At 34.3% G+C, this 19,676-nt stretch overlaps 2 protein-coding genes across 5 annotated transcripts; one reads left to right on the forward strand and one right to left on the reverse strand.

Annotated features, from left to right (window-relative positions):
* Positions 1–1,749: 1,749 nt before the first annotated feature.
* On the reverse strand, positions 1,750–15,730 carry LOC143304272 (omega-amidase NIT2-like). 2 transcript variants are annotated; one of them, XM_076626688.1, is made up of 5 exons: positions 15,618–15,730; positions 10,763–10,944; positions 10,201–10,368; positions 8,947–9,153; positions 1,750–4,345 (listed from the first exon to the last, which is right to left on the reverse strand). In XM_076626688.1, exons 2-4 carry the CDS (start codon positions 10,844–10,846, stop codon positions 9,109–9,111), a joined length of 297 nt encoding a protein of 98 aa, XP_076482803.1. In that variant the 5' UTR covers positions 10,847–10,944; positions 15,618–15,730; the 3' UTR covers positions 1,750–4,345; positions 8,947–9,108. The 2 variants fall into 2 exon arrangements, with proteins under 2 accessions (XP_076482803.1, XP_076482804.1); XM_076626689.1 differs by having other exon boundaries at positions 8,947–9,926.
* Positions 14,135–19,020, forward strand: LOC143304273 (venom serine protease Bi-VSP-like). 3 transcript variants are annotated; one of them, XM_076626693.1, is made up of 8 exons: positions 14,135–14,539; positions 14,868–14,922; positions 15,821–16,364; positions 16,577–16,672; positions 16,749–17,027; positions 17,103–17,371; positions 17,455–17,551; positions 17,714–19,020. In XM_076626693.1, exons 1-3 carry the CDS (start codon positions 14,408–14,410, stop codon positions 15,841–15,843), a joined length of 210 nt encoding a protein of 69 aa, XP_076482808.1. In that variant the 5' UTR covers positions 14,135–14,407; the 3' UTR covers positions 15,844–16,364; positions 16,577–16,672; positions 16,749–17,027; positions 17,103–17,371; positions 17,455–17,551; positions 17,714–19,020. The 3 variants fall into 3 exon arrangements, with proteins under 3 accessions (XP_076482808.1, XP_076482806.1, XP_076482807.1); XM_076626691.1 differs by lacking the exons at positions 14,135–14,539; positions 14,868–14,922 and having other exon boundaries at positions 16,048–16,186; XM_076626692.1 differs by lacking the exons at positions 14,135–14,539; positions 14,868–14,922 and having other exon boundaries at positions 16,174–16,313.
* The last annotated feature ends 656 nt before the right edge of the window (positions 19,021–19,676 follow it).

Below are 19,676 nucleotides of genomic sequence, written 5' to 3' on the forward strand. Positions count from 1 at the left end.
ATCGTTTGTTCTCGAAAAGTTCGAACTTGTTCGTTGCGTTTGAATATATATGAACGGACTCCATTTTTCATGACATCTTCATGATTTGTCATGTCGTGAGTATAGCTTCTGACTACCATATGTTTGTGATTTATGTGAAATTTGACCACTATACCGTGATAGAAAAATACTTCCAATGAATTATAAATATTTTACATTGTGAATTATAAATATTTGTTACAAATTATATCGTACTTGAGGTGAAAATGAACCATATATCTGCTTATGGAATACGAGGTAGTAAATCATTCGAAACATAATAACGATTAATTAAGCACATATACAATAACGTTTACGAATGAATATTGCGAATTATTGTATGGCTTTAATGCGGTATTTAATGTTTTGATTGCGGTCTTTGAAATGGTATCATAGGTGCTGATATAATATCGCGCGAAAAAGGAAAGACCAGTGGTTAATATTGCAGGTGCACCAGTGCGTTGCGCTCGTCGGGGGTGGTTTTGATGCCGGTGCCGAGGAGAGACGCAGAACGTGTTCGATCGACCCGCGAACGTAGCCCGTGCTCATACTGCGACAGAGTTCGTTTCAGTTAGGCTCAGTCGCTGTTTGTCCGTCGACAGCGTATAGTCGCGTCGGCCTACGATTCTTTTTTTCTTCTTGTTTCTTGCGAACTCTCTCGCAACAGCCGTTCTATACGTACGCCGCCAGTATATCGCGTGATCATCGTTCCCGTTGCTTCCCTTACCCTCTCACGTCCCTCGAAGAAGACCTCCCTTGGTTTTTTCCTTGTTTGGAGGGAATTCATCGCTCGGACACATGGACTGCGAAGCACGAGGGTTGATCGAGGCATCAGCGTGATGTATAACACTCTCTTATAACAGGTATTCCAATTTTTTAATATATAAATTTAGTTTCCTCTATGGTGTTAGAGAACATAATGCGGGCATTTTATGATATAACGAATATATTCGTATATATTTTAGTTTATTCATTCGTCAAATTTCCCTAGTAGGCCGGCCTGCAGCTCACATGCAGCACTTAGTAAAAATTTGTTTTGTTAGAGGTTGGCCATTCTTCTTGCTATAAAAATATCGTGAAGTCATATCATATGATAAAGCACCTTCTGAAAGCTAGATGCTCGATAACGAGCCTAATGATTCTCGGTAGTTTGTAATGTCAAGCTTTGAATTGGCGAGATCGCTCTGCTGTCAAACCGCCGTCCAGCGGCGACCACATTCTTTAACCACGTTCAAGGGGTATATCACGCTACAGAAACCATCAAAGGGTTTGCAAGTTAGTTGCCTTTTAGAAGTGGGGCAGTTGGTTGTTACATGTAATCCGTAGTTGCTGGCTGTTCTCCTTAGTCACCATACATCATAGAGACGACAGTTATAGTCGCCAGTTGTCCTTGCTAATGGTTGCTTGTTGTCGCTAGTTAGTTCTCGTTATCGTTATGTATTCCATCAATCACGCGAAATTTAACGTATGGGAATTTATTCTTCTTTATTCTTTCTGTAGGGAGATTTTTTAAGACGAGGAAAATATAGAATATTTTAAGACGACGGTAAGGTTTGAATTTAAGTAACTGTTTTATGATACAACAAAGTGGAAAAACGATTTAATTTTATAAAGTTTAAGGTAATTTTTTAAAAAACTTCGAATTTAAAAGATTCAAATAGATATCTTAAACGTAATTAAACCCTCCATATCGTAAGAAATTAAATGAAATTGCGCAAGAAAGTTAATACATTTAATGTATTATTTTAAACATTTATTTAAAAACATTTATTTAAAATTTAAGTGTAGGCGTTGACGCGCGCGCGCCATTCGAAGCATTTGTCAGTTCGTTACATCTGCGGTAAAAGTTGTAACTACGAAGAAGCTTAACATATGGTGCGTCTTAAGACGACAGTAAAAAGTATTAAGAGATTTTTCGAGATTTTTTCTTTTAAGTTTCCAAGTACTTTTTCTATTTAACTTCTTTTTTTTGCATTTTCTAACAATATTCGATAAATAGAGACGAAATATGACAGTTCTTAGTTCGGGGATTTATTGGTTCGAAAGTTACTTCAAAAGTGTTTCTGGAGTTCGTGCGGTTAATACTTTTAAACTACTGAGTACGACTTATTCCGTATGGCTGGACAAATCTTTGTTGATACTGTAAGCGTAACTGGTCCGGATATTGTCTTGTGGAGATAGAAAAATACACGAAGTATTGATTGAACTACATATTCTTTTAATTCTTTTTTAATTCTTTTAGTTCTTCATATATTGATAATAGAACGATATTCCGCTACTTTGAGCACAATATAGTAATGTTTAAATAAATAATAAAATTTACGCATTTCGTCTTCATGCGTCGATAAGAAAATGCAAAAAAAGTTAAAGAAAGATGATGCGCAGACGCGAAGTTTAGTCAGCAATAATATTTAAAACCTCTAAAATATATTGTACACATTTATTTGCAAATAAGCTCAATGAAATTAAACTGTAACTGTGTTTCCAATAATGTCTTCGATGTATTGCTCGCCATTATGTCGGATTAACAACTCTAAGTGATCGACCTTAATCACTAAATGGCGGCCGTGATTCAGTGGTATAGCTTTACATATGACGGACATCGCAGGCGCTTATAAGACGTCTATTGTGAAACGTTTCCAATAGCACCGTTTATGTGATGGTGAAATCTGAATATATATATATATATCGCTGAAATATATATCGCTTATCACTTGAGTCTGACACGATCGTTTTTAAATAGAATCACAATTTTTTATTCTTTACAAAATCAGTCTAAAAAGATTATGTGCAAATAAAATAGATAAATAGATAAATGGTTGTACAAACTTATAAAACAGATATTACAAGTATATCTAAATAAATGATATATTTATAAATTGTAATATTTGATCTAAAGTTTAAATAAATAAAAGAGATACTCGTGACTTACAATAAAAGTATTTTTTTTCAATTTTTAAACAAAGCAAAAGTGGATAACAATTTTTCAAAATGTAAAAATCAACACAATGGTTGGTTTCTTTAATTAATCAATAACGTTTAAAGTTAATTAATGTCCAGAGTGGTTTGTACATTTTGTATTTCGCCGTATTTCAACGTTCGATGTGTAAATAAAACTTGATACCTGAAATATCGAAAAAATAATTAAATCCGATCGTTCCGTCGAATTTGCAAATTGTATACTCGTGTAAAATCGAGTGCGCTTGTGTATGCTAATACAAAAAGTGGTAGTATATTTTTCTTTTTTCGATTATCGTTATCACTTTTTGTGTGGAAAAATTAATTCCGTGAAATGGAAGTGCAATCAATACGGCTTATCACGAAATAATAGCACAACGACGGTACATATTGGTATTGACGTCAGCTTCACAAAATTTCTCGAGTATCTCGGTCGACTATTTGGGTTAAGAATTCATTTTCAAGGTCCTACAAGCACGAGTATCTTATGGATATGAAATTTTCAGTGTACATTTTAATAACCATATTTCATATTGCATGCTGCGGTCCAAGAAAAATTCGCAGTTAATATTCTGCTAATCCCTGCTGCTTTTAAAGACCATAAGTAAGGTCCGTAAGGTCGTCCGTAAGGTTTAAAAGATTTCGAGTAGATTTGTATTACGTATTTTATCTTCTAATTTTTAAAGAGAGGGTCGTGTTTAATTAATTGAAAATGACGAAACTGTAATGGGACATTATTATCAAATATTAAACGTGGTTCCATTGGGTACTTTTATGGTCTTTGCGAGATATATATGTAATATCGTGATGTAATATGTTTACAAAGAGTGGACAATAGAGATGTTAATCAGACAGAAAAGACGATTGTTGATTAACTGGAACTATTCACACCAAACGTACAGAAAACAACGCAATCCACACTCTCTCGGCAACGCCACTCGCAACCTCCGTCTCCGCTCGACTCGCACTCGGCTCCTCGAATCGCACTCTCTGCTTTTCGACTCGCACACTGTTTCTCGACTCGCGCTCTGTTCCTCGACTAACTGTTGTCGCATTCTATTGCCCTTTTCCTAGGCCCACCGCACACGTGTTCTGCAGACGCTCGTGGCCAGGGTCACGTAGGTCTTTTCCACGAAACTATGCACTTGAAAAGACCGATGACACATTGATGGGCCCGACGGCGCCTCGGCTCTCGCGACACTGTTCATAGTTCGTCCGATATTTCCCAGGCCTTTCGTCCACGATACTACATATATGCATTATACGTTGCTATTAGCAACGCGTAGCGATGAACGATGGAGAGCAGTACCTTCGTTATCTCGTCTCGGTTGTGTACATATCAGTAATGCACAGTACTCGGACTAAATATCTTACAAATTCCATACAGATTTTCAGATTAGTTTCGAATAATACCAACACGACCATGATAGTCACAGTACAGTATTAAATAGTGCCACTATGCATAATACACTCTTAAAATGTTTCTACAAATATATTTGTCCGAATATTTTTGTCAGCTACTATATCCTAACCACGATTTATTAAACAATATATAGATTTAAAAAAGAATATATAACGACATTACTTGTTTAGGCTAGATTGGTTTAACTTGTATAGTTTTAATAACTGTGTAAGATCAAACAAGAACTTATCGTTAGTTTGGCGAGATTTGATTACACGAAGCAACATAATTGCTTTGAAACTCAGGACAGAAAACAATGTCAACCGGTAGACGCGTTTGTCTGGTGAACGTGTAACGCGTGAATAATAGATAGCGACAATCATGCGAACGCTAGTTACAGCTGACTTGGCTTACATTGTAGCATTCAAACTAGAGTATACGAGCCGTAAGCGCTATTGAAAGTTCAAAGGCCGACTAGTGAGCTTCATCCTATCTCATTTTTTAATCAGGCGATGGATCGACGAATCGTATTGATTTCGAGGATTATTATAGTTCTGTGGGAATTTTAAAGCGTGGTTTGTCTAATCTTGTCTCGTTAGCTACAGACTCTTTGGCGAGCAGCCTGAAACTTGATCCAGTTTCGAGAAAATGAAAAATTCGTTTCTTCTCTTTGCTTCCCTGTTCCTTCTTTCCTCCTTTTTCCCTTTTTACATCGCGTTAAGACCCGTTAAATAATATTGACTGCCGTGGACGCTGGCTGAGAAGTGCACTTTATAACTAGCTTTAAAATCACTGACGTCGATGAGGACAAAGGAAAGTTAGAGGGTCATTTATCTGAGCTGGTGTTATTCGACCTGAACTCTGCAGCTTTTCAGAGCTTCTTTCGTTTTTCTTTTAAGAGCAGAGATGTTAACTGGTCTTTTGTTACGTGTAAGAAGTATGTACTAAAGCTTATTTAGCACCAATTGGTTGCTCAAAGTCGAGATATACATACCTATATTATATTAATACGTTACAGAAGATTAGGCGTTAGTTAGCTTATGAGAATTTATAGTGTGTCACAGATCACAAAAGCAGAATGACTACTTTTTCATAAACGATATATGTATATGAATTGAAAGTTTAACTATTACGCCACATACTTCTCTCGATAAACGTCGTCGAGTGCATATTGTTAAGGAATATTAGCCATTTGAATTCAATAGTTTCGAAGATACTAATGCTTCTGTGAAGTTTTTGCAGGCTGTTAATTTTTTATTGAGATACTACAAATTTTGAATAACTTCGATTAGAAATAAAAATCACATTACATTAACGCGTAGAATATAACGTAACGTAGATAATGTAAATATAAATTATATTACAAGGAAATAATACGGGTAAGTAATGTGAAACATTCTGGTTAAAATTGCATCCTTTGAAGGCTAGGACACACAGTACTTACGAAGTAGATTAAGTACCAAATGGGGTACTTAAGAAAATTCATGTTGTCATTGTTTAATAAACATCTTTAGCTAATAGCCTTCTGCAAAAGCTGGTTTAAGTTATGCTAACTTATTCCTTATTAATTGCAATTATATTGTTCGTATCTCCTAGAGGATTAACAATCCATTTTTATAATGGATAATAAAAGTAAATTTCTATTAGGTTGTCCCAAGTTTCTTTCGTTTTATAAAGAAATGACAGATGCGCAACATATTTTGTTTTATGTTATTCTATATTATTTTACATTAAATTGGAAAAAGGTGGACCACACGTAATTCAATAAAATAATATAAAACGAAAAATGTTGTACATCTATTACTTTCTTATAAAACGAAAGAAACTTTTGGAACAACCTAATATTTCTCTACTACGACGCTTTTACAGTGCTAAAATATTTGATAAAAATGTTAAGAAATTCTAATATTGATTTAAGCGTATCGATTTATCTGCCCTTTATATTTAATCAAACAGAAATTGTTAATTATGATTTCCACTTAAAAGCGGATTGCATATTATGAGGATAAATTATCAAATTCATCTCTAATATACACATTAGAGAATCATTCATAGCCGCAATCCTGTTTACCGCTAACATTCCTGGTACTCAATAATTCATTAGGTGACTGCTTTACACCTACAAATAATTAATCGCGATTAATATTCCATCGACTTTTGAAAATCCCTCATGTGATCTATTTCATGCGATGAGAATACGTATAAATTGAGATTGCGATCGACCATCCTCAGTCGGATAAATCGAGTGATTCAAATTATAACACAAAAAAAAGTTAAAACTAGTTACATTATCTTTTTCAATTTTTATGTATTATTTGGCGGAAGAAACTTTGGTAATTGGTAAGTAAAGTTCACCTCCTTAATGTTAATGATTTTAATATGTCATTAAGCTCAAAGTTCTAAGGAATTTTCTATATATATATATATACATATGCATAACTGTGTGCGTATATGTATAATATACGTATAACAACCAAAGTTCAGCTCTCAAGTGTACGCAAAACTTTTATGTTCATTTTACGCTATACCAGTATGTTTCATGAATTTGTTTGCTAACAGTATCGAAACAAATAACAAGCAGAGGACGAGCTATTCATGAATTGTTTTGCCAGCGTGTACGCTCCCAATATTTTCTATTTGAGAAAACATACTTGTTGCTATTGCAACTACAAATATTTTTACAGTCGACGCTTTTGCCGTGAATCATTGGCTAACATGTAAAATCGAGAAAAAACATGGTTTATTGTGATGGAAATGTGGAAAACCGCAAAACCGATATAGAAGGGAAAATAAAGGAAAGGAAGGTAGATAAGTAGAAGCTTGGGGCCAAGTTTAATTCACTGAAACCGAGCTGCTTGTATTATCACAAAACAAAATTGCCAGTACGTCATTTCCGTACTCTCGTCCTCGCGAAAATGGTTTCGCTTGTTAAGGAAAAAGGAAGAGACAGGGAAGAGAGGAAAAAGCAGACGGAGAGCGCTTTTAAAAAGCTGGCGAACCGTGTGTTACCACAACGAGACACGCGATGCTATTTTTCGCTTTAAATTGTGCCGCAACTCGTTTTTGAGATCTTTGCCAGAGGCGCGTTAAAACATGCTGAAAATATATTTCTGGCTTTTCTGGGGTTTAACTGAAATATGACAAATAACGTTGTAAAACATATGTACTTATGACTTACAGAGTAATTGAGTGTACAAAATATATAGTATACAAAATAGCCAGCGATTTAGGGCTTTAAAAGATCAAAAGAAAAGAAAAGAAAAGAAAAGAAGAAAGATAATATGTTGTGGCAGTCTAAGTCGATCTAAGAAAATAGATAAAGGGAGGGAGGGGCAAAGCTAGTTAATCTGGAAAGAATCCAAGCGTCAATTTCAAGCATTTACAGAGAATCAAGCGGGCTGGTTAAAGTCGTGAGTTGAGCAATTATCCCGCGTTAGGTTCAATCAGGTTAGTCCCACGCGAAATTGATCCAACCATGCGAAAACGAGTGTATTCTGATTTCTGTCGCAGATACTTCTGGCTAGTGCAGTATCTACACGGTGGTTGTTGAAATAGCCGCTTCTCATCTATTTTCCGCAGCGCGGACATCATCCTTTGATCCCTTACGACTAACGAAGTTTTCGAAGATGTACGGCAGTTTGAGATTCTACTTGAAAATGATCATGATTGCGGTCTGTGTGCCGTCTGCTCTTCTTTTTGTCCTTCCGTTAAAGACTGGTAAGTTGATACTGATTAATTATGCGATCGAAACCATATATAATGGCTACAAAAATGCCGCTAATATAATATTCCTTCTTTCTTGTATCTGTCTGCCTCTCAGGTCGTTTTACTAATTACAATAAGTAATTTCGACTTCTTTGCGCTCTCTTTTAACGCATTGAAACTTGATCCAGTTTCGAGAAAATGAAAAATTCGTTTCTTCTCTTTGCTTCCCCGTTCCTTCTTTCCTCCTTTTTCCCTTTTTACATCGCTTTGTTTTACATCGCAATTTACATTTATTTGTAAAGTTTGAATCTCCTCGATATTGAAGATGTTGAAGCTGCAAGTATGTATTTCATTTTAATCCATTCGAGACCGAGATTTAATTGTAAGACGATACCTAGGTGTTGGTACGATCTGAATGTTTAGTTAGAATGATTCTGTGTTTTACGCTCTCCAGGGTATCCTTTTCATACTTTGATTTTAAATCGATGACAATCTTAAATAGTATGCCTCATATTTTTAAAATATAAAATTATATACTATGTTATTCTATAATGTATTATGTACAGTTATATATATATATAATAATTCTATATTGAAAAAATATGAAATTAACATGATATATACATTACTACATAAGTTATATATAAAATATGTATATTATACCCTTGCCTACTGACTGATATGAATTTCTTTCGGTCTCGAATGCGTTAAAAGAGAGCGCAAAGAAGTCGAAATTACTTATTGTAATTAGTAAAACGACCTGAGAGGCAGACAGATACAAGAAAGAAGGAATATTATATTAGCGGCATTTTTGTAGCCATTATATAGGGTTTCGGTCGCATAATTAATCAGTATCAACTTACCAGTCTTTAACGGAAGGACAAAAAGAAGAGCAGACGGCACACAGACCGCAATCATGATCATTTTCAAGTAGAATCTCAAACTGCCGTACATCTTCGAAAACTTCGTTAGTCGTAAGGGATCAAAGGATTATGTCCGCGCTGCGGAAAATAGATGAGAAGCGGCTATTTCAACAACCACCGTGTAGATACTGCACTAGCCAGAAGTATCTGCGACAGAAATCAGAATACACTCGTTTTCGCATGGTTGGATCAATTTCGCGTGGGACTAACCTGATTGAACCTAACGCGGGATAATTGCTCAACTCACGACTTTAACCAGCCCGCTTGATTCTCTGTAAATGCTTGAAATTGACGCTTGGATTCTTTCCAGATTAACTAGCTTTGCCCCTCCCTCCCTTTATCTATTTTCTTAGATCGACTTAGACTGCCACAACATATTATCTTTCTTCTTTTCTTTTCTTTTCTTTTCTTTTGATCTTTTAAAGCCCTAAATCGCTGGCTATTTTGTATACTATATATTTTGTACACTCAATTACTCTGTAAGTCATAAGTACATATGTTTTACAACGTTATTTGTCATATTTCAGTTAAACCCCAGAAAAGCCAGAAATATATTTTCAGCATATTTTAACGCGCCCCTGGCAAAGATCTCAAAAACGAGTTGCGGCACAATTTAAAGAGACAAATAGCATCGCGGGTCTCGTTGTGGTAACACACGGTTCGCCAGTTTTTTTTTTTTTTTTTTTATATATCGGTGACTGCCATATTCTCTTGAGTTTCCAAATCGTAAAGAATCTTTCCCCAGGGATGGGTCAACTGTGTATGTCCCCATGCGACGTAACTTGCTTAAGGAACACGAGCCGGTGATATGCAGGCAACGTATAATTGATTATCATTCGCTCTGAAACGCTGAAGTAATGACCAGTGCAGTGGTCCAGTGGTCATATTGAATGCCGCTGGATATATCAGCATTTGGCAACCTAACCCAGAGAAGCAGGAAATATGAAGCCACCGAATACCAATTAACTTCGTAGTTGCTCGGTTCACATTCCATCATTTCTGAATATGCGAGGACAGTCTTCTTATTGTGCTTTTAATTCTTTTATTTGTTTCATTTTCAGCAAATATACTGGTTTTTTAAATTAAGCTTCTTTTTATACAGAGTTACAGATTATATTAATTTTATATAGAATATATTTAAGAAAGATATTTAATTTTTTGCTAGTTAAGTATTGATCGATTAAGTTACTGTACCTTTGTTCCGATAAATGCGTGCATTTCCTCGAATCTAATATCATAGCAAATGCCAATACCTATTTTGCAGCCCTTCACATCGAACGTCGTTAGGGAGTCACCAGGACTGAGTGAATCACTCTCTCGAAAAGTAATCTTATTAGGAATGTCGATGTCGAATAGATGTACCTAATAACATAAAAATGTGGTCGCTAATTCTATTGCTGCAACTTTTGTAATTTAATATCAAAGTTACCAACTCCTAAACTTTAATTGTTTTTTATTTAATAACTGACAGCGTTTTTATCACTTTCTTTTATTAAAAAATCTTATCATTTAATAATGTTTAAAAAGGAGAAAAAATAAGTATAATAATATTTTAAGTATGTGAAAAATTTATATTACACATTACAACAAAAATGGGCGTTTCCCGTATCATAACGTATTTTATAAACCGCAAATTATAGAATTGGTTATAGTATACGTATGTACATATGTATATTCCTAAATTATTCCTAGATAGAGTCACTTTCTTCACCCCAATATTTTCAAATTCAAAGCCATAAAGGAATATATTACTTACCTTTCGATGTCTTGCTATCAAAGTTCCATCGGGACCCCAAATAGTACAGGTATTGTACAATTTATCGCCCTCTGTTTCAGGCATCGTACCACCAACTACATAGATGTTTTCTTTAGCTGCGTTCGATGAAGCAACGCTCGTTTCACCATCAGGAATACTCTCGGCGTATTTTGGAAAGTACTCTGCATTGCAATATTTCAATTAATGAAAAATAACTGTCTTTTGTTCCAACCATAAATTAAATTGAAATGTTTGTCAGTTTTTTATTTTCTAAATTATTAAAATAACTAAGTTTTATATTTCGACTTAATTAAGTATGCAATTACTTAGCTAATAGTATATATAATAAATTGTTTCTACAGGTTCAAAATGAAAAATGAATATTTAGAAATATTTAATTACGACAATGCTATTTGTGTTAGCATCAGTGGCTTGTTACTCAACGACTTTGCTAGTACTTTTTGAAACATAAAGTTAGTTTTCAATTAACACTTATACTAGAGGCGGAATTATAAATGCAAAATAATTGATAATACTAATTTATAAGTACCTAATTATTAGTATCTTAAAAAATATATTTATACAAAAATCACGATAATCATGAAAATGGGGAAATCCTATATTCTCGAATCAATTCACAATTTATTTTGTATATTAATTAGATTCCGCGCTCATCAGTATGTACTCACTGGCGACATCGAGAAAATGTATCGGCAATTCCTCGTACGACCAGAGGATCGGAAATATCAAAGGATATTATGGCGCAGCGCGAGTGGAGAAACAGAAACATATGAGCTTAACACCGTAATACTCTTATCATAGAAATAGAAGCAGTCCTCAATTCCCGCCCGCTAACTCCTATCTCCACCGATCCAAATGATCTCCTAGCCCTCACTCCCGGACATTTCCTCATTGGCGATTCATTAATGTGCTTACGTGATCGAGATTTCAGAGACATTCCATCGAACCGACTCTCCAAATGGCAGCATATCCAACAGCTTAAACAACATTTTTGGAACCGCTGGCATAAGGAGTATTTGAACGAGCTAACCAACCGCAATAAATGGAGCAAGGGTGGACACAGCATCCAAAAGGGCACAATCGTCATCCTCAGAGAGGACAACGTTCCCTCCATGCATTGGCCTCTGGGCCGAGTTATCAAGGTTCATCCAGGCGCCGATGGTGTCATCCGGACAGCTACAGTTCAGACGGCAAAGAGCATTTTGGATCGGGGCGTCAAAAGGCTTGTCCCACTGCCAATTCAACCCGATCTCGAGAAACCCGAACAACTAGCCACCGAGACGAAATAAGATGGGAACTTCAACCACACCTCGCTAGTTTGATCGGTACCCTCTCAACGGGGAGAGAATGTTACGCCATGCGGCTTACCATAGGTCATATTCTTAACTATCGATCGCGCCACTATAATGTCGCAGACGGATCGTCGCGTCTGCCCGGCAAACAAACATTGTAATGGCAAGCGCGTGGTTCATTAAGCAGGGCGACTTCCAGAAACGTCGACTCGTGGCCCGTATTTTACCTCGCAGTAAAAGAATGTGGCGTGATCCGAACGTAGTGGGGGTCGCCTTCCAGAAAAAACGAAAAAAATCGAAAGGCGTTCAGAACTTTTCGAGAAGTCGAACCGTCAACACATGTGGTATGTCGCGCATTACTTATCAACCAAAACGCAATTACATTTTTTTTGTTCCTCTTATATCTTTCTAGTTAATAAGTTGTTGAAATAAACATTAATTTATTTGTGTTAATTCTGTGGAATTTCATTGAACTACCCTTATTATCATAATCGAAATAAGGGGATCGATCAGTTCGTGGCGTCGATTATTTAATCGTAACGGGAACTTACAACTCTCGTTGACGTGCTATCCCGCGATCGCGTCTCTCCGTGAACGGTCGAAACAAAATGATTCACTAAAAACTGTCCTGAATTCCTAAGAATTTATTTACCGCAAAACTGACAAAGTGTTTATTTAAAAAATGAGGTTGAAGGTAGTCCTTTTCTTTCATTTCATTCATTTTCATTTTCTTTCTTAAGTATGGCTAACACAATATCTAATCAATTAAAATTTTATATTTTCACGTGAAAAGTTTCTTTAGATAATTATTATCAACATGATGACTAACTCTTACGGATTAATACGTGTCTGTAGGGCAATCCGGTGGACTTGATCGGCTTTTTACTTCGAAAGTTGAGTAATCGGTGTCGCTTTCTTACGCATCTTTGAACTGTATAAATGTTTTAAAATTGTTTGATCCAGAATGTACCACACCGGACAATCAAGAAGGCAGGTGCCTTGACTACAGAAAATTTAAACCTCTGCAAGAAATATGGCAGATACAGTACCGTACAGCCACCGATTTTTATAGACGATCAGTGTGCAGATACCAGGGCAATGTTACGATCGTTTGCTGTCCGGACGATCCAAACAAAGAGAAGAGAGAAATTTTAATAAAAACTGTGTATAAGTATAAGGCTTGGCGACCACCATACTGTGGTTTTAGCAACGTCTCTCATACCAGGGTGGTCGATGGTAAACCAGCTGAACTTGGTACGTTTTATGTCTTTCTTTCCGATTAATAATAAGCCATTTACTGCAAAGAATGAACTTTAAAGGCATTAAACAGCACATCAATGTACATTTCAATTAGACTAAATAATAATGCTATGATTTTATCGGTAGTAACTTTACTTATTAACTTGAATTATTTCTTTCTTTTACTTCATGTTAGGAAGAGTATCTTTTTGCTTGAAATAAAAAATTGATATAGGAGTAATAATATGGATAGAGATCAAAAACTGTTAGGGCAGAAATTACACGTTTGAACTTTATAGTTCAGTATAGTTCAAATAGAAATTATATAGAATTATTTAATAATTTGTATTCCACTGGAATAAAAATTTAATTTCTGTCTTTATCAAATCTCTATTTCAGAGTATTTGTACGTATGTACTTATCGTCTGCTGTATGATCGAATATCGAATAGGTAATAATCGTTGTTACTCATTATGTGAGAAAAAATTATGTATATTCACAACTATGACTATTGCATTTTAGGCGCTTGGCCATGGATCCCTGCATTAGGTTTTCGTAATCCCCGAAACCCAGACAAACCACTATGGAAGTGCGGAGGTTCCCTGATAACGGCTAGGCATGTTTTGACCACAGCACATTGTGCACATATGGATGGAATAGAAAACATACACAATCATAATATTGCCATTCTTAGATTGGTGGAGGAGGTGCCATTTTCGAGTAAGTCCTCAAATAGCATATATATATATATATATATATATATATGCTATTGAGTATTACTGAAGTATCATATCCTGAAATTTCTTACTGTACACATATATTGTGTCATAAAGCGTGTACAATTCTTTCTCATACTTTTGGTCATTCGTTTCCTGCATTTTCATTTATTTTTTTATTTTTCAGGGTACGTATATCCCATTTGTACGAAAGAGCCCCTACGAAAGAGCAACTTCGTCGGCTATAACCCCCTTCTTGCTGGATAGGGAGCATTAAGATTTATTAAGTGATATCAATTTTATAATAAAATTAAACAGTTTCAGTCTTAAATATCTTTCTTATTTTCTTCGTAGGACGACCACGACGTAATGCATTAATGGAAGTACAAATGCCAGTGATAAAGAACGCCGAATGCAAAATAGCTTATTCCAAATTTCCTAATGCACCTGATATCACTGATGGTATAATATGCGCCGAACATGCTCAGGGTGGAGAGGATTCTTGTACGGTAATTAAGTTACAGAGTTACTACAAACTATACGGTATCTGAAGACACGTCAATTCGAATTAACATCAAATCGACATCTTAAACATTAAAAATAATAGATAAACACAATTTAATAGTTTTGCCCACTTCTCACACCTCATTATGGTATTTAATCTAATTTCCTTCTAATCTTAGTTTTGCTCAAAATACATATAACATGTACATTATAAATTGGAGTATTTCAATACACAAATCAATAGAAGATTATTACTGTATATAAGTATAATTTCAATACAATTCGATCGATATATTTCAGTATCTTTGATTAAAAATTTAACGATCCTTTCAGGCTGACCGCGGCGGACCACTGCTGATACAACATGAATTAACCTCGTATTTAATAGGTATTGTGTCTTATGCTTATAAGTGCGGCACAGCTGGGTATCCCAGCGTTCACACTAGGGTCACATCGTACCTTGACTTCATTCTCCAAGCGATGCAATAATATGATATTACTGTTCCATAAATATCATTGTGTAAAAAACGTAAAGTTGGATTTTCTTATTGTGGAGATAAGAAACAGCTCAAATTTACATTGTTTTGTACGTTACAAATTATAGGCTTAAAATGTACGAAATGTAACTTTGAAACGACACTAATTTTTTACGCACGATAAACCTCCACGACTTAGGTATGTAAAGATGATAAACGTATATTAATTCTATTAATTTGGTAATAATAAACCAACTTTCTGAGAAGTTCTGTAAATTTCGTTTCTGTTGTATCAAGAGAATAATGGAATATTCCACTTAGATCGTATACTTCTTGTATGTACATACAAAATTTTCCGGCTAATCTAAAACACTTCATAAGATAGAGAGCTTCTGGAAATTCGGACACAGAGAGTGCATAAAATACAAGATAAGTCTCGTGTCTTTCAAAATTATTTTTTATTCGCTAAAAATGTCCTGTGTACTCATGCAATCACATGCAACCTCGAAACTTCACTTATTTTTTATCACTTTCCAATTCAATACACTGTTTCTGCATTTTTGACTATATGTAAGAGAAATTTCCATTCAGCCAAAGGTGTACTTACAGATTATAGATTCCTATACGACTCTCGGTAAAAATTTATCCGCATTCCAGATAGTTAAAACTTCTGTCCACCGTATTGATCCATCTGCACTCTTCGTATGACGTCAATATCTGTTCATTGCTGCTGCGTAGGTTTCATTGTGTTACGTCTATTCGTTTGTGACCGTTGCGCGAGTAATGGCGCTTTGCAATGGTGATTTGCAGGAAAACAGTGCAGGATGCTGTGATTCGTTTCTTGTGGTCGGAGGTTATGTTTGATGCCTATATTTATCAAAGATTTAATGCACATTATGGAGAAAGTGTTTTGTCACGAAGTGTGTTTGAATGGGCACAAAAGTTCAAAGAAGATCGCACAAGTGTTATGAAAAAACAGCTGGACGCCCGTCCACATCCACGATGACAACATTGAACGTGCTCATGAACTTATGCTCTATGGAATAGACGAGTGACACTGGATAATGTGGCAAATCATTTGCAAATCAGCCACGGCTCTGCTTAAGCAATAGTGCACGACAGATTTGGGTTTTAAAAAGTTTGTGCAAGATGGATGCCGACAAAGCTGATGAAAAGGTGAAGACGACGATGCATTCGTGGTTCGCAGTTCAGCCCAAAACATTTTTTAATGAGAAAATACGAAGGTCCTTCAGCAAATGGACAAAGTGTATACAGAAATTGAGTGATTATGTCAAAAAATGATGTATGTCTTTTTTGACAATTGCTTAAAATAAATTCTACACCGACAGAGCGGGTAACTTTTTACTCACCCTCGTAAGACACTTAAATTTCCAATCTATTATGATGAATAAAAGAGCTTATACTATTAAATCTAATTGTATTTTGTTGCATGAGAGTACACGTGTATGTGATGTACATTACCTTTATATCCCCTTGAACGCTTCAATATTGCGCGTATATACTATATTTTGTACAGCTTCTATAAAATTTTGTATGTTTGTTTAGGCTGTTAATCTAGAGGCTGGAGTACAAAGAAGTGGCACAATGATGTGGGCTGATGACATTTATAATTGTCAAGGAATTACCCCTACATTCGCTCAGGTATATATCATTGACTATAATGTATTTAACATATATGATTGTTAGAATATTAATGATTAATTTTTAATTCTATCAGAATTTTAATGAAACTGTCCCTTGGGAAGGAAGAACTGATACCTTGATATCACGGTTTGTACATCATATATATACGACAAATTTTAGAACATTATATAACGAAGAACCAGATCGCCGTGGCCATGTGATGTGAATAAAAGGACTTGAATTTGATGATATTTTTGTAACGTTAGATAACATAACTAAGTATCTTCACAGTAAGATAGGATGACATGGTTTACATGATCTTAATGTTGTTCACTTGAGTGATGATATTATAAGGAAAAGTGTAATATCACAGGTAGGATGATTCATAATTTAGAACTACTATCTCATGTATGTATTAAAAATTAAAGAAATATATTAAATTTTATAGGATATTTATGTTTAGTAACCAGTAATTCAGAGATTGGTATTCATGGTTACTATAACGAGGCTGTAGAAACGCACCCTTTCTTCTTTGCAAATGGTCCTGTATTTATGTCTAAGCCGAAACTGGAACCTCTGAATAATTTAGATTTATTCTTGTCATTTTCTAAAATACTTATCTACAGTATACCATAAGGAATGATACCGTATCACACCTAATCAAGTGCCTTAAGAAACATCAACAGGATATCACAGTAATCCCTTATCGACTGATATGTAAGTAAAAGTTATGTGTCATTGTTATACACAGTTATGTGTTAGTGTTATACACAGTTATTTATCATTTTCTATTAATTCAGTTGTAGCCACTACAATATCTATGACACTGGTAGTAATTATAAGAACAATAATGATGTTCTATAAGAGGAAATGATGATTAGGAGCAAATAGTTACAGGTAAGTCAAAGTATATGTTATTTGCCATTTGAAAAGAAAGTTACTAACTTAGAATTTTTTGATAAATAATAATTGTGCAAAATATATTGGATTTCAAATTTGTCAAAAATTGAAATTTAAGAAGCATTGTAATAATATAACATTAATATTTTGATTTTTCAGGAGATATCATGCGGTGGATGGATAATATGTAAAAAATATTAAGCAGTATATGAATTTTCATATTGCGTAGAGATAACAAAATGAATTTTAAAAAATGTCGACATGGTAATAAGAAATAGCATCATGACAAAGAATATATAAAGACAGTTTCATTTTTTATAAATAAAAATTTGTTGTTCCAGATTTTGAAATATAGTGAAACGTTTAATTAGTATCTTAATATCTTTAAATAATTATTATTTTAGAATCAATTGTAATTGTATCATACGTACTTTTGAATTCGTGCAAGAACATATGTAATTTTGAAGTAGTTATTATTAGGAAATTGTTAGACGCGAACAGTATGCGAAAAGTTAGTATGCAGTGTAATAATTATCAATCAAAACACAAGAATTAAATTCTTGAGGAAAAAATTTCCGGAATTTCTTATTTACACGATTATAAAGAAATCCATAATAAAAAGGAGCTGCTTTCTAATACTTCTCTTCCTTGTAATGCCTATGTTAATGATAACGAGGTTCGACTTTTTGTTTTTAGAGGGATACTGGAAAATTTGAAAGTACAGTACCATTGGGAAGAAAATCACGATATTGAAAACGATATTTGCAAGTAAATTTCCAAAAAATCTGTTTTCAAATTTTCGCTTTCTATTTCACATTAAAAGAAAGGGCTGCCTTCTTTCTCTGCAAGACAAAACAAACATTCTGAATCTCGTATCAATGAATGATGTCAATAAGTTATTTTTCTTTTCAGATTGAACAATATTCCAGATTTATTCATAATTTCATACTACGCGAAGAATAGACTTTCATAGGTATATAAAGGAAATATTAAGTATAGGAAAACTCTTTTTCGTTGTAGGTGACATATGCTTCACGGTTGAACACATGTATTTTTGAACACATATAAATGAAAAAGTACTCTTATGGAGAAAAAGAATTGATACCTTCGATTGACATTAGATAATGTATATAAACTTATGAACAATCACTATCAGTTTGTATTTTAGGTGCACACGCAGATTTGTTGGAGTTCTTATAAAATGTACATCCTGTACGAACGTTTTATTCTTCCAAATTTTACGATACTCTCATATAATAACTATATGGATTAAACGTAATATAAATGATCCGAAAATAGACTCGAACGACATTAATTGTCTTTCTATTTATACCAATATCGAAAATACAAGTAAAGCTGGAGCAATAGTATGCAAGAATGGACTATTTATTATTTTAAACCAAATCATAGCATATTCAGAATGCACAGTATTATCATGAAATGTAAATGAATCAGTTGTAAACGAACGATTTTACTGTAAAATCATTGCCTCCTTTTTTTCATCTGAAATATAGCAGCAATGAGTACATTCTTTTAATATATAATAAAACGATATATCTTTATAAAGTTACATATGTCATCACTGGTAACTGTTATCTCGTATGACACCAAATATACCGTTAGTATGGAATGATATTTTTATGAAGATATACTTTAATGATAGATTTTATGAATGAAACGTTATATAAGAAAAATTATCTCTTGTTATTCTATGAAGTGTAGTAGCTAATGAAGATTAATTTTACGAAGTATTAGAGCAAAAGAGAATTAAAAAATTAAAAAGATCTAAATAAGATTGTTCGTGTGGCTTAATTATCTCAATTCTGGTACACCACTTGTTACATTCTAACTAATTAGCGCTAAACAATAACTTGCAAATATTAAAGATATTAACACCTTAATATTAACACCTAAAGGTTTTCAGGAAATTTTATAATATTTGATTATTGTATATCTAGTCATTGATTGATAAAATTTCTTGTATAAGCATAGATCGAGGTTGACGTCATACGCAGATTGCATATCATTGACAGGTATCGTTTTAATTTATTTTATGGCTAGAATCATTTGAATATCATACGAATAATTATTTCCAAGTGATGAATTCCAACACATGAATTAA

This window comes from Bombus vancouverensis, unplaced genomic scaffold, assembly GCF_051014615.1.
Source record: "Bombus vancouverensis nearcticus unplaced genomic scaffold, iyBomVanc1_principal scaffold0029, whole genome shotgun sequence".
Taxonomy (NCBI): domain Eukaryota; kingdom Metazoa; phylum Arthropoda; class Insecta; order Hymenoptera; family Apidae; genus Bombus; species Bombus vancouverensis.